Here is a 15336-nt window from a genome sequence, read left to right as displayed (position 1 = left end):
GCTTGAATACTCAATCTCTTTATTCTTGACAATAAATATATCACTTTTACCAACTACTAGTAGTTTGCATTAAAAAATCAACTATACTCTTAAGTGTGTTACATTTGGCCTATAAGCAAAACAGCACAGCCCCTTGTGAAACGGCTATTTTACATTATGAGGCTCATATACTGTTTATCAAGCATGTTTTTTTTACAAATCTGGTAGGATCGCCATCTGCAAATAGATGATGCACTGTCTTCTTTAGCCAGATATGTGGAGCTGTTCTTATTGGTAGATGAGGGGCGTCTATTGTTGTATTCACCTCTCACAAACACACAGTCATTGATGTACCTTTTACCCCACATATTCACCTGACAACCTGAACATGTAATTAATTTGGTCCAATGAACTTCTGCTTCTCATTTATATCTACGTATTGTATTAGTCAGCACTGCAGATCGTAGGATCACAGTGCTGCTTCAGATATTTATCAAAACTCCAATACTTAACTCCCTTTAGGCAATGATTTGGAACCTCTCTCTTCACTACCTCCAATTCCTGCCAACCCAGATTTTCCGAGGGCTTGTGGATGACTTTGCAGTGGTAATTTAATTTTAATAATCTTTGATTAATATGCATTGGATCATGCTTGACAAAATGTACCCTATCTTCACGCCACCTACCATAATGTGCGCTTTCTCGTGCCTTTGGCTATACATTCCATACCTCTAGAACCTGCAAGAGCACAGGCAGTTCCTCGCCAAGACCTTCAGTATATTCTACGCCTTCAGTCCCTGTGAAAAACTCGGTCCATATGGTTTATCCTTCCTTCTGCAGCATGTAAATCATGCCATCGCTTTTCTCACTTCTGGGTTTCAAATTACCTTACAACACTTCGAATTTCTTCAGCTCCAGAGGAATCCCATCCTCCTACATTTAGTGTCATTCTCTCCAGTGACCAGTTTTTCACCCTTTGCAAGATTTCCTTTTTATTGTGTTTTCGAATACATTTTCACAGAACCAAGCCATCCTCTAATCTATAAAACAATAATTTGCCACCTTTCCATACCTGCAAAGGGTTGCCCTTTAAAACCCATGATTACCCTTCGCCTAATCACCCTTAATATGCAGTGCATTTATAATTACTTCAATTTCTCACTATATAAATCAACCTTTCACCAAATCAAAATATGTTTTCTATGTCCGGAACCTCACAGCAGCCTTAATTCTTTTCTCATTCAATAATGTATCACTCAGTCAGACTAACCACACACTGAGTTAAAACGCTCATCGTTACTGCTGTCTTAAAAATTCAAGCAACAAGCCCGTTTTCTGAACACATCTAACCATACTCAGCACAGATTCCCCATCATTAACTATAACTAAACAAAATTCCTCCCTACGCAATGTGCACCTACCATTGTATTGTGAGAACGTTTTCCTTCCCACCCAAATTCCAGTGAAATATTCCTTAACCGCAAATTGCGTGGTTTCGGCACTTTATTGAAGAGACTCCCATTCAGACGCTTTCTTTGTTAAGCCTGCTGTTCATTGACTGATATAGGCATGCTTCAAACAACGAAGGGCTATTCCAGCTCTTTTCCAAATAATGAATCATTTATTTTCGGTTGATAACTGTACTTCAAAGACTGGAGAGCAAAAAGGGATAAATCCCATTTATTGCTAGTTTGATTATTTCCCGAAACCCAATAAAAATATTTTAAAAACATGAGAAACAAAGGAAACACAGAACAACTTTGCATTTAAATAAGCAGTACACATATAGCTTTTATTTCTCTGGTGCAAAAACTTAGCGTAGCATGTAGGCTAAGAAGCAGCTGTGAAGCGATCACACTCAATGTCCTGTTTAAACACCAGTGTTGGCTTATCATTATAGCTGTACATAGTCCTCGGTCAAAAAAGTCCATAAGATGCAGCACGTCAGGAACCAGGTTTTGCCAAGGAAGGTGTACGTCTTTTTTCTCCAATTTTAAAATGGTTTCTGGCCTTGCTGGGTATGCATGTTAGTAACTGTGAAAGTGGTGCTTCAGCAATGCCTAGACAGGGTGACAAAAACAGGCATTTCATGTAAAATATTCCACACCGAATGAAAGGCAGTAAACAGAGTTGAATCGCAAGCAGTTGTAGGGTAGACATTCAAATCAACACAACAAAGGTAGAGGTGAGGTATAACAAAAAGCACAAACCGTGGAGGTAGACCATCTCTTGCAAACTGCTATATAAAAAAAAATAAGGTGAGGTTCTATTTACACCGTCCCTGCTTCACGACACGGTTTCTCAAGGCTATAAAAACGTCTCTAAACTTAGGCTATTCCTCATCTGTTGTCGTATTATTCCAATCGTGGTTTTCGTCATTAATCATTAGTAGCTATAACCAAGTCACATACTTTAAAGGTAGAAAAAATGGAGAAAACAGGCTATCGGTGATCTTGCTTCTATACAGAATCAAATGCACGTCTTCGGATACTGACGGTCTCAAATGCAATGAGACGAGAAAGTGCTCAGTACTAATTTGCATGCCTTTTCCGACAGAATATGGGCCCTACTCACTGGGGCAACACTCCAGTTACCCAAGTGTTTGAAGACTTGGGCCTTAATTCCTCCTCGATATGGAGACCTATTTAAGCTCTGACAACAAGTAAACAGAAGATTGCACAACCTCGTGGAGCAATAGCAGCATAGAACCTCCATGCTCAGATCAGGAGTTTGACTGTTTGAAAGTGCTATAGTGTTTCTAAGAACAGTGATGGTTTCATCCCTGGAGATTGATAGCTCTTGGCTTGCTGTTTGTATCCTGGTTTGGTAAAACTGGGTTATATACAAAAGGGGTCTAGAAGAAGGTTGTGCACACAAAAGCCTTCACCTTTCCTATGATTATTTAGCCTATATGGGGGCGGGAAAGCTCCTCAGGTGTCTCCAGTGGTCAAGGTCATGTAGTCCCCTCCCCTCCCCCCTTGCCCCCCCATTCTTATGCTGAATGGAACTAGTTGGTTCAGCCAGTTCCTTTCACCAGATGACTGTTTCAAAGCTACAGACAGAGGTTATGCAAGTCAGCTATCACGCACACCACCAGTGCATAGCATAAGCTAATCAAGCTGACGGAGGATGAAAGATGGAGAGAACATTACATATAAATGTGCTAAGATACGTGTAGGAGGTTGTTCAATGCAAGACAAACAGGCTTGGTACCGTACAGCACAATAAAACGCCTGACCAGAGCGGTTTACCCACACAGACAGTGGCATATCTGTGTGACAAATGTGCGGGTTTGGGGTAAAGGTTGACAGCTTATATAAAAATGTTCTGGTCCTACCACATGTTAAGAATGCAAGAGCAGGATAGAGGAATAAGAGAAGAGTGCATCCTTTTTTGTACACAACAATTAACGTTTCAAGCACAACCTTCTTTTACATAGGTTTGAATTCAAGACAAAAAAAATCATGAAACAAGATAAGAGATATTACCTCTCCATGCAGGGAGGTAATCTCTTCTCTAAGTGTTATAAGAAATGGCTTTAGGCCAACTCGCACCTGTCTCGCTGAACAACAAGTTACTTACCATCAATAACTCTGTATCTGGTATTCTAGTTGCAGATTCCTTACCTGTGAATTTTCCCCGGGCGTCATACAGGATGTGGAGAATTTTCTGAGCCATAACCCTGCGCACCATTAGTTGGCATTGATCGTCTCAGCACCCATCGTCTGCGTTCTCTGAGCCAGATAGGACACTGTGGGTTCTATATAGGTACCACCCTGGTGCGCTGATGTCAGTTTGTTTTCATGACATTCCACACCAGAAGCGCAGAGCCATGAAGAACACTGATTACTGGTATGTCAAAACTAAGGCCCTTAAGGGGCAGTTCCTCTCACTAGAAATCAGTTTGCAGATTAGGGAGGATAGGTGGGTCGGTAAGGAATCTGCAAATAAGAATATGCCTTTACCAGATAAGGTGTTACCGAAGGTAAGTAACTTGTTCATCTGATAGGAACTTCTTGTTGCAGATTCCTTACCTGTGAATAGACACCCAAGCAATACAATCCCCAGAAGTGGGTCTGCGATCCAAGATCATACTAGAAAGTTCTGCAGGACTGAACGGGCAACTTACCAGTCCCAACAGACCCACCTGTCCAGACAGAAGTGTTTGGTAAACATGTGCAGGGATGCCCATGGTTGCTTCTGACAGATAGCAAGGACTGGAACTCCGGGTGCCAACGCGGTAGTTGCAACTAAAAGTGGAGTAAAATGAGAACACAAGCCCTAAGGGTTTGCTTTTTGGCCAGTGCGTGCCAGACCTTAATGCAGAGTATGACCCATCTGGAGATGGTCTGTTTGTACACTGCCTGACCTTTCTTCGCAACCACATAACTGTTCAATGTTCAATCTTTCTTTATTTCGGCTGTAAGCCATAAAAGTAGACAAAACATAACATGATTAAGAAACATAGCACTTTAAGATTTTTAAAAATGTGTAGATAATATTGTTTTTAAACATTTTTGTTTTTACAAAATCTCAAGACATATAAAAATATTAGATCGTTAGAATTTGGGTTCAATCAATTAAAATTTATCAGACTAATTAATTATAATCTAAAACCAAATTATTAAAAGCACGTAATTATCAAAGTTTTAGTTCAAAAACCCTCGCCGCTGGAGGACCAATTTTTCATTTATCTCTTTTTTTTTTTTTTTTTTTAAACCCCTAAATAAAGTTATGGTCACAAATTTATAAAACATGCAAACCATCATTATTCTTTAACTAAAAGTCCAGACCATTAAGGCTATAGCTTCATCCAATTGAAAACTGATATATTAAATGAATATGGTCTAAAACCAATGTGTTGGGATTACACATTTATAATAGTTCTTTTGTTCTTATTGACCATGCACTTCGTAGGTATCCCACCACAGAGAAAACTATTTTATCACTTGTATCAGTTGTTAGGAGTCGTAATGCCGTATTCCATTCCCTTATTCCAATTTCCCTACATAAGGGAGCAATCCACTTTTTCCTGGGTACCAGATATCTAGGGCAGAAAAACATAAAGTGCGCAAGTGACTCTTTTGTCTTTTGACAGTGATGGCAGTATATTGAATTGCAGTCCTCCGATCTCCATTGCGCTGTAAATGACTTAAGCGGAAGAGTCCCTAGTCTAAACTTAATAAATAGTGTTTTGGTATATGGAGGATTTACATTATCCATGTAAGCCTCAAACTTGGGACTGCATTTGTGGTCTAAGAAGTGCAAAGTCAGACTGCCATGGTTTTTTAACCAAGTTTGGGTCAAAATGTTCTCCCAGTAGCACTTTTTTACACGTTCCTTTATTTCCTTTACCAACTTGTGGGGAGCACTCCACACCTCCTCCATTTTGAGAAATTTACACGTGTCTCTGATGTATCTAAACCAAGGGATCTTTAGTACACTGTTATTTGCTGACAAAGAGTAGATAATCCAACCAGAACTCTTTGTACGATCAAGGTAGAATGCTCTTTTTTTGACCACACGGTGGAGCCTCTCCTCTTCATTAGGAGGATGCGGGGGTGCATAGAAAGTAGGAAAGGTAATTGATTGGCCTACCTGAAAAGGCATACCCATGTTTGGTAGAAAAGAAGCCCTAGTGCAAAGCACCACATAGTCAGGAGAGAAAGGGCAGCTTAGATGACAATGCATGCAGCTCACTCACCCTGCAGGCAGATGTAATGGCCACAAGCAAGGCTGTTTTTAAAGTCAGAAGCCTGAAAGGATAATTGTGGAGAGGCTCAAAAGGAATACACATTTGAAATGTCAAAACAAATTAAATTCAGATCCCATTAGGGCATAATGAATGGGGATGGAGGAAATATGTTGAAGACCTAAACAAAGAAACTTGACCATGAAGCCCTAAAAAAGTAGAATAGACAAATAATCTTAGAGAGTGCCCATAGGAGAGCCCTGCTGGACCAAAGAAAGGATAAACAGGAACTCAGACAGAGGGGCAGAAAGGGGGGGGGGGTCAACAGACTTGTTTGTGCAACATGCCACAAATTTCTTCCTATGACAGGCGTATACTCTTTTGGCGGAGGGATGCCTGGCTGCAAAGATTACAGTACAGACTTCAGGAGGAAGGTCAAAGGCTGTCAACTGTCACCAGCCAATCTCCACGCAAGAAGATGGAGAGTTGACAGGTTTCGGTGAAGAACCCTCCCCTGCTGCTGCGACAGAAGATCCTCCCGAAGGGGCAATCTGATCGGAGGATCGATAGAAATGTTCAACAGCTTGGGATACCAGACTCTCCGTGCCCATTCTGGAGCCACAGGGATCTCTTGGGCTCTGTTGCTCTTCATCTTCTTGAGAACCCTGGGCAGAAGTGGTATGGACGGAAAGGCGTACAGGAGGCCTGAGTTCCACTTGAAACAAAAAGTGACTGAGCGATTGCCGCCTTGGAACCTCTAATGTGCTAAACTGCTGACATTGTGCATTCTCTTCAGAGGCGAACAGATCTAACCAAGACTCTCCCCACTGCTGAAAGAGACCTTGCACCACCTTCAGATAGAGACTCCATTCGTGACCCAGTAGACATTTTTGGCTGAGTTCATCTGCTCTGGTGTTCAGTGAGCCTGAAAGATGTTGTACCACCAGAGATATGCCCTGCTGTTTCAGCCACATTCAGAGGCGCAGAACGCCTTGGCAAAGGGTCAACGATCTCAATCCACCCTGCTTGTAGCAGCATCACATTGCAACGATGTTGTCCATGACCACTTGCACCATCTTCTCCTTGACAGAGGGAAGAAATGCATTCAATGCTAGCAGGATCGCACAGAGCACCAACAGGATGATGTGGAGTCTGGACTCTGCCAGAGACAGGATGCTCTGATTGCCACCTCTCCCAGAAGGCTGCCCTATCCCAGGAGTAATGCATCTGTCACTACTGTCAGATCTGGTTGGGGAAGGGAGAGGGATCTGCTTCTGACCCAATCGCGATTCGTTGGCTATCACTGCAGATCTTGCGGAGTTCCATCAGATATCTGGACCTTGTCAGAGAGATTCCCCTGATGCTGCACTCACTGAAACTTCAAGTCCCACTGCTGAGCCCACATATGCCACAATGCACCACCAGCGTTCCTTAAAGGCTGGGCTGCCAATGGCATTTTAGGTCTGTATGAGTGCGATAATAGCTCAGCCCAAACCATCACCCATGTGGTAATGTTTTGTACTTTATGCAAAACATAAGAGAATGTTTCTAGTACCTGTATTCAGGCTGGCTCATTTTAGGCAAGTAAGGCCTGCAATGTTGTTCCTTTTTACGTTGGGGGAGCTTTGTACCTGTGTATACATAGGCTATTTTTAAAGTAGTATTGTAAAAATGCAAGAGGCTTGGCCATAGGCTTGGTATATTGTGTTCTGAGGGACTTTATCTGTTGCCGGAAATAAATCAATATAAAGATTAACAGTGTTTCACAACGCACTGATATTTTAACTGCTGTGCAAAGCATATTTTGTTTGAAAGACTAGCACGTACAGATTTGTATGCTTTTATGTGATTTTATATGTTTAACGCATCTTTAATGGTTATGTGTTTTAACCGAACAAAGAATGTATCTAACATATATTTCCCATTCCTGACAACTTCATAGTCTCTACCTTTGTTTACAACCCGAAATTTCCTTAGTACATGTTACACACTGAATGACATGGCCCTCGAAAAATGAAAAAAAAAAAAATCAACATTTTTGTAAAACTGCTTTTCATTTTGTTTGTATGGCAAAATAGGTATTTATTTGCTGGCCAATTATTGATGAATGCAAAAACACTGAAGAATACCCACTTGCAAATATGTCCATATGGAAATTGCTCTTCCTGCTGACCTTCTATGTAAGTATACATAGATCTTGAAAGTCAGCAAAGCCCTGTGCAGGATCAAAGGCAAAGTCACAGTAAATGTTTGATAGGGGAAGGTTGGTTAGTGAAATGTTACTGCATATGATGATGATTTCTTTAAAGAGGTGGATTTTTTCTGTCCCCTAGATTGGAGCAGGTTTGGTGCAGTTCTGATGGATATACCAATATCATTCCAGTCATAACAGGCCACGAAAAATCTACTCGCCCACATGTATAAAGCCTTATCTTGGACTGCAACACAAGAGCCTCCCAAAGTGGAGGTGTTCAGCGGAATTGGATGCTCTTAAAATCAGCAAGAGAGCTATAGTCTGTTTATCAAACACTCCATGTCACTTGGGTCTCAATGGGCCAGTCCTGGCATCATATTTTGCAGAGCACTTAGATGGGCAAATTCACTCATGTGAGGCCTACTGCAGTCCACACCGACAGAGACCACTGTATTCACACAGCTTGTCAGAGAAACCTTTTGAGCTAACTGTCTTCTGCACTATGTACCCAGGGGAGTCTAAGGGGCTGTTAGGGTTGCTAGTGTTCTTTACCCTCCAGAGCCTTAGCACAAATTCATATAGGGATTCAGTTGGGATAAGGGGGTGGAGTCTGCAACTCTGACTGAGGATACTCACCACAAGTAGGCAGAAGATTCGTCTGTACCAAAAACGGTTGAACAAGTGCGAGAGATGTTTCACTTCAATCAACTTACGCGCACGCGGAGTTGAAAGGAATAAGAGGTCTAGTGTACCTGTTTTACCACAACAAGCAAACACCTATCCCAAGCCTTCCACACACCCAACCAAAGTCCCTATAGTGCCACACTGCACAGTGGCAGACAAACAGGGCATCATGATGAGACAAAAAGAGGTGCAGCTGGCAGCCTGGGGAAATAAGACCAAAATGTAGAGGGTGTTGCTGTCTTTGAGCTCTGGTGTATGGTATCAACCATCAGCTCTTACTCTGAAATATCCTTCCACTGCTTCAAATCAAACAGCGGGCAGAGAATGGTAAGACTCGATGACACTGCAGAATCTGAAAAACTAGGTGGTTAGAAAATGTTGTCAATCTTTGAAAGCACATGCTTAAAGTTAGTTGTAAAGGGATTCCACTGACAATTGTTCGATGGGGAGATGAAAGTTAAGGTCCTCTGTACAGTGTATAAAGCCTATCTGGGCAAACGTCTGTGATATGCAAGGTCATGCTCATCACATGCAGATATTATCAACCAAAGGACTTTAAAGCATCTGAAACCAGGAGGAAGATTTCCGAGAGTCCAGTGCCTCAGGCTACGGAATGACCTGAAGCCATATCTCAGGCCTGAACCAAACCCCTGCTATTCAGAATCTGACTGAAGACTGGGATATTCAAGCTGCCTTTAAATTAACAATCTGTTGTCATCGCATAACAGCAGTCACAATTAATAGATAGGGTCATTCATCGCATCCCAGTGAACTCCAATTTCCCAGTGCCTGAAGACTCTCACAAACCTTTTGTTCAATCCAGAGCGCTGTACCATGACTGAAAGGACAGGTACAATTACTGAAAGGACCCATAAAATGGGCTGAAAAGCCACATACAATGACTGAAAGGCCACGTACAATGACAAAGGAGAAATATATAGCTTTACAAAAATCCTAAATGAAGTGCCTAAAGAATATGAGCATGAAGATAAATGTGTAACAAAAAAAGGAATCAGTATTTATTTCAAAATATTATGGGACCCTACACATAGGCAGAGATACAGTCTTCAATAACATCATGAAAGATCCAATGACTGCTGGTATCAGTACCATCGCTGGATACAGGAAAGTGAGAAAACTACACAAGACAAGCATGCATGTACGCTGAAAGGGTCTTCATCTTCAGACAGAACATGAATATCTAGCTGGCTAAAGCCAGACAGCTCTGAACATGAATCCCCTGCTTGGTCCTCTTTTGCCTCTTTTACAAAATCTGCAGCAGAGGTTTTGCAGGTAATTTAAAGGGTATAGTTTCCTTGAGTTTTATCACATACAACACAAGCCTAACAGGGCAAAAAACATTACAAAGGCCTTTCATGAGAGGCATGTTGACAGAACTGTCATTGATGAGATCACCTCTGTGGTGGACTAGGGTCAGGCTGGTATCGACAACAAGAGTGCCAATTAGGAAGGTGTCATCAATGAAGATATTATTCTTGTATTTATTTCACACAATAGGGGAATCAACAATGAGGACATAATCAACTAGGAAAATTTCTCGATGGTCCAGACATTTCCAGGGGAGGAAGGCATCCTGGCACTAGGCCTTTAGTCCATTCCACCCTATTTTTTGTAGTACCACATGGAGGTGTTGTCTGTGAGCTACAGGACCAGCCTCCATATGATGGGCAGAAGGAAGGCTTTCAACGCAAACTGGATGGGTCTCAGCTCCAGAAGGCTGGTATGGAGCTGGGACTCCACCTTAGACCAGAGACCTGTGATCTCCACCTTTCACAGGTGGACGTTTCAATCCAGAAGCAGTGCATCAGTCACCACTGTCACATCTGGGCGGGGGAGGGGTCAAACACTGACCCAAATGTCAATTACCTTCAGTAACAATATATCTGGTAGAGACATATTCTAGTTGCTAGTTTCTTACCTTAGAATTTTCCCAAGGCGTCAGACTGGATCCGGAGATTTGAGAGGGATGTGGGGATGCGTAAAAAGTAGGCAAGGTGATTTATTCGACTATATGAAAAGGTGTCACCACTTTGGGAAGAAAGGAAGACCTAGTACAAAGCACCACTTTGTCCGGTTGGACAGCTAGAAATGGTGGCTTTGAAAAGACAGCCTGAAGCTCACTCAATTTGCGAGCACAGGTGATGGCAATCAAGAATGCAGTTTTAACAGTCAAGAGCCGCAGGGGACAGTTATGGAGCGGCTCGAAAGGAGCACACATGATATGTGAGGACCAAGTTCAAATCCCACTGGGGCATTATGAACGGGATAGGAGGGATCCTGTGGGTGAGTCCTTCAAGAAACCTCCCAACAATGGGAGATTTGAATACAGAAGGTTGCTCTGGCAGTCTTAAAAAGGCATAGATGGCAGACAAAATACCCCTTATGGGTGCCCAGATCAGAGCCCTGCTGGGCAAAAGAGAATGAAGAGGCAAACCTCCGAGAGAGGTGCATAAAGGGGATCAACAGATTTTTTGATACACCATTCCACAAATTGGTTCCAATGACAAGAGTATACCATTTTGGTGGAGGGATGCCTCGCTGTCAAGATAACATCACAGACTTCGGGCGGAAGCTGTCAACTGCCGCCACTCAATCTCCACACAAGGAGGTGGAGACTTGACAGGTTCAGGTGAAAGATAGTCCCCTGCTGCTGCAACAGAAGATCCTCCCAAAGGGGGAGGATGATCAGTGGATTGATGGCCATGCTCAGTAGCTCGGGATACCAGACTCTTCGTGCCCAGTCTGGAGCCACCAGGATTATTTTTGCCCGGTTGTGTCTGATCATCTTCAGAACTCTGGACAGAAGTAGTATTGGCAGGAAGGCGTGAAGGAGGCATGAGCTCCACTCTTGGCGAAAAGCGCCACCAAACGAGTGCCACCTTGGAAACTCCAATGTGCAAAACAGCTGACATTGCATGTTCTGTGCGCAAACGAACAGATCTAACCAAGGCTCTCCCACTGCTGAAAGACTTTGCACCACCTCCGGATGGAAAAGCCATTCATGATCGCCTATGCATCGATGGCTGAGTTTGTCCGCTCTGGCGTTCAGAGAGCCTGCCAAATGTTGAACCACAAGGGAAATGCCCTGGTGTTCCAGCCATGTCCAGAGGCGAAGAGCCTCTTGACAGAGGGTCCACGACCCCACTCCGCCCTGCCTGTTGCAGTACCACATGACGGTGGTGTTGTCGGTGAAAACCTGCACTACTTTCACTTTGAGAGAAGGAAGGAATGTTTTCAATGCAAGTTAGATTGTCCGTTGCTCCAAAAGGTTGATATGGAGCCCGGACTCTGCCAGTGACCAGAGGCCTCTGATCTCCACCGCTCCCATGTGGCCGCCCAATCCCAGGAGTGATGCATTTGTCACTACTGTGAGATGGTTGGGGAAAGGACAGAGATCTGCTGCTGACCCAATCTGGATTCGATAGCCATCACTGCAGATCTAGTGCAGCCCCCTCTGAGATCTGGACCATGTCAGAGAGGTACCCCTGATGCTGCACCCACTGGAACTTCAGGTCCCACTTCAGAGCCTGCATAAGCCATCTGGCATGTTGGGCCAGCAGGATGCAGGAGGCCATGATGCCCAGCAGCCTCAGAGTCATTCTCACCAAAATCCAGGATAGAGGCTGAAACATCGGAATCATAGCCCCAATATCCTGGACTCGCTTTTCGGGAGGATAAGCCTGAAACTGCACTGTGTCCAGAACAGCTCTGATGAAATGGAGCATCTAAGAAGGAGTCAGGTGTGACTTCTGCACGTTTACAGTAAACCCCAGTGAATGCAGGAGGTTCACCATAGTCTGGAGGTGGGAGATGACAGTCTGGGGCGAGTTCGCATTCAACAGCCACTCGTCGAGGTAGGAGAAGACTGAACCCCCCCTAACCTGCGCAGATGAGCTGTAACACTACCATCACGTTCGTGAGCACCCAAAGGGTGCTGGTAAGGCCAGCAGGACAGGAATGTGGAAATAGGCATCTGGCAAGTCCAACGCTACCATCCAGTCTCCAGGGCAGACAGGACCTGAGCTACAGTTAGCATTTTGAACTTCTTCTTGAGGAAGAGATTGAGGGACCAGAGATCTAAGATAGGGTAAAGGCCCTTGTCCTTTTTGGGCACCAGAAAGTATGGGGAATAACAACCACAACATACGTCTGCCACTGGGAACCTATCTGTGGTTCCCTTGGCCAAGAGAGCCTCGACTTACTCGCAGAGAAGTCCCAAAAGATTCTCCAACAGATGATTGTATGATGGTGGCACGGCTGGAGGGGAAGTCTCGAAGGAAAGGGAGTAGCCCCTTTGGACAATTTGCAACACCCACCAGTCCATGGGGATGGATTTCCGGTGGGGCAGGTGATGGTGGATCCTGCCGCAAACTGGTCCAGGATCTTCCCTCGGACTAGGAAGGCTTGGAGGCAGTGGAGGGGGCAGGGTGGACTAGGTGCACCGCTGGCCCCTTGATCCACGAACACGTGGGATATCGCAAGCGCAGGGGCTGTGAAACATGCACGGGTCAGTGGCTGGGTAGAAATGAACGCAGCTGGATGCCCCTTCCGTAGCCACGAAAGGGGCAAAAAGCAGACTGTGTGGGACGAGGAGCAGCTATGAGGTTAAGGGACCAAGCCGTAGCCCAGGAATCCTTAAAGCGCTCAAGTGCTGAGTCTGCTTTGTCTCCGAAGAGGCGGGTGCCATCAGAGGCAATGTCCATTAGAGATTGCCGGACACCCCTGAAAGGCAAAATGTCCTCAACCAGGCGTGGCGCCTCAAGGCCACTTTCGATGCAACTGATCTCCCTAGTGAGTCAGTCATATCAAGTCCACAATGAGTCATGAACTTTGCTGTATCTCTCCCGTCAGTAACAGCTTGGGAGAGAACTGCCTTGGTCTCCTCCGGGACCCGCATCTAAGTGACCATATCCCAGTGAGTATGGGAGTATCAGTCCAAAAGACATGCAGTGTTCACAGACTGCAGCGCTATGCTGGTGGAAGAAAACATCTTCTTCCCAAAGTTATCCAGTCTTTTTGATCACCTATCCGGGGGAGAGGAAGGGAATGCGCCAGAAGTAGAGGAACCTTGGAACACAAGGCTGTCAGGCGTAGGGTGCAGGCCGATGGGGGCAGGCAACTATCCTATTCACAGGAGCCCCCTGTCCTGGGTTTGGATCAGGTACCCAGTAGGACGTTCGTAAGGGCTTCATTAAAGTGTAGGAGGGATTCCGAACTGGTAGCCCCAGGCTGAAGCACCTCAGTCAGATAGTTAGTCCTGACCTCCAAAGATGGAAGCTCGAGGTCCAAATTCTCAGCAGCCCTTCTAACCACCATGGAGTATGAAGCGCCCTCCTTCGTAGCCACGGTAGGGCGAGAAAGCATGCCAGCGTCAGGAGAGGTATCTATTCCAATAGCGTCGCCCAAATCCTCAACCCAGTCCATGTCAGGGTCAAGCTGGTATCCTAAAGGGTACAGCGACCCCTCTACACTATCCCCATGTCCATACCAATGGAAAGAAGGATCAGGATCCGCCCTCGGCCCAGGAGAGCCCATGGAAAGTGGAACCGTCGTCAAGTGACGTCAGTCCGGCTCCTGCTTGTCTGGGATAAGTATAGGATTGACACTGATTGCGGGCCCAATCGATGTTGGGAGCATCAACGTCTGTCCTGACGGTGGGGAACATTGTGTTGGCACAACCGGTGTTGGTACATATCCAAGAGCGGATCTGGAGTTGCCCCCCGGAGCCATGGCCAAAGCCGTCGGCATGAAACCCAAGGGGGCCCTTACTGACTCTCTGGGGCCCGAAGGCACTGAGGAGGGATCAGTCTGCCCAAGGATGAGGCACATGGCCTCATAGAACTCTTTCAACTGGGCAGGGTTGGCACCGGCTTCCAGAAAGTCGGGGAGTTCCAGAGCCGACCCAGACCCAGGCTCCAAAGGTGGAGGTCCAGATCGTCAACGCAATGGGGTGAAGTAGAAGAACCTTTGGCCTTCTTCGACTTCTTCTTGTGACCCAATCGTCCCGAGGACTTGGAATGGGATGAGGAGGATTGGTGATGAGACTGTGCGGTCTTGTGACCTTCCTCTCGAAAGATGCCAGGAGTGATGCGTAGTTGAGCCTCGGTCCACCATGAGCTTTAGGGACCCCTCCCTCAAACCCCTCGGGTTCAGGGCCCGATGCTTGGAGCACGACTTCAGGTTGTGATCGTGCTACAGACACCAAAGGCAGGCGAGATGCATATATGTCACCGACATCATTCAGTGACAGGAGTCGCAGGGTTTAAAACCAGTCCTCTGGGATATCCCTTGACACATCCAAAACTTGTCAAAAAGTATTCAAGAAGTGTAGCAGTTAGTCAAAAAATGACTAGGGGTAGCTCTTCTCTCGGATCTCTGCATAGGCTGGCACGGAAAGAAAAGAACTGACATCAGTGCCCCGGGGTGGCGCCTATATATGACCACAACGTCATCATGGAGACCACAGCACCAGCAGAGTCAACCGACGCCACCCAATGGCGCACAGGAGTACTGCTCGAAGAAAAATCTCCGGATCCAGTATGACACCTGGGGAAAACTCAAATGTAAGTAATCTGCAACTAGAAGTTTCTATCAGTTATGGTCCCGTAAACACCATTGGAGATCTTTGGTGGTATCCTCTGAAATCTGAATGTGGTCGGAGAGGTCACCTCTATGTTGGGCCCACTGGGACTTCAGATCCCAACGTTGAGCCTGCATATGTCACCTGAGCCCATAAGAGGCCATCAGTCCCCAGAGCCTCAAAGTA

At 45.2% G+C, this 15336-nt stretch overlaps 1 protein-coding gene across 2 annotated transcripts in view; it reads right to left on the bottom strand.

Annotated features, from left to right (window-relative positions):
- Positions 1-1578: 1578 nt before the first annotated feature.
- CENPN (centromere protein N) overlaps positions 1579-15336 on the bottom strand; it is a 183820-nt gene continuing 170062 nt past the window's right edge. For both annotated transcript variants that reach the window (XM_069216905.1, XM_069216906.1), the window contains exon 12: positions 1579-2039. In XM_069216905.1, coding sequence (XP_069073006.1) covers positions 1924-2039 — 116 coding nt within the window. In that variant the 3' untranslated portion in view covers positions 1579-1923. The remainder of the gene's footprint in view (positions 2040-15336) is intronic.

Source organism: Pleurodeles waltl, chromosome 12, assembly GCF_031143425.1.
Source record: "Pleurodeles waltl isolate 20211129_DDA chromosome 12, aPleWal1.hap1.20221129, whole genome shotgun sequence".
Classification (NCBI taxonomy): domain Eukaryota; kingdom Metazoa; phylum Chordata; class Amphibia; order Caudata; family Salamandridae; genus Pleurodeles; species Pleurodeles waltl.
Note: the sequence above shows the minus strand (reverse complement) of the source record. Positions and strands in the feature narration are given on the sequence as shown.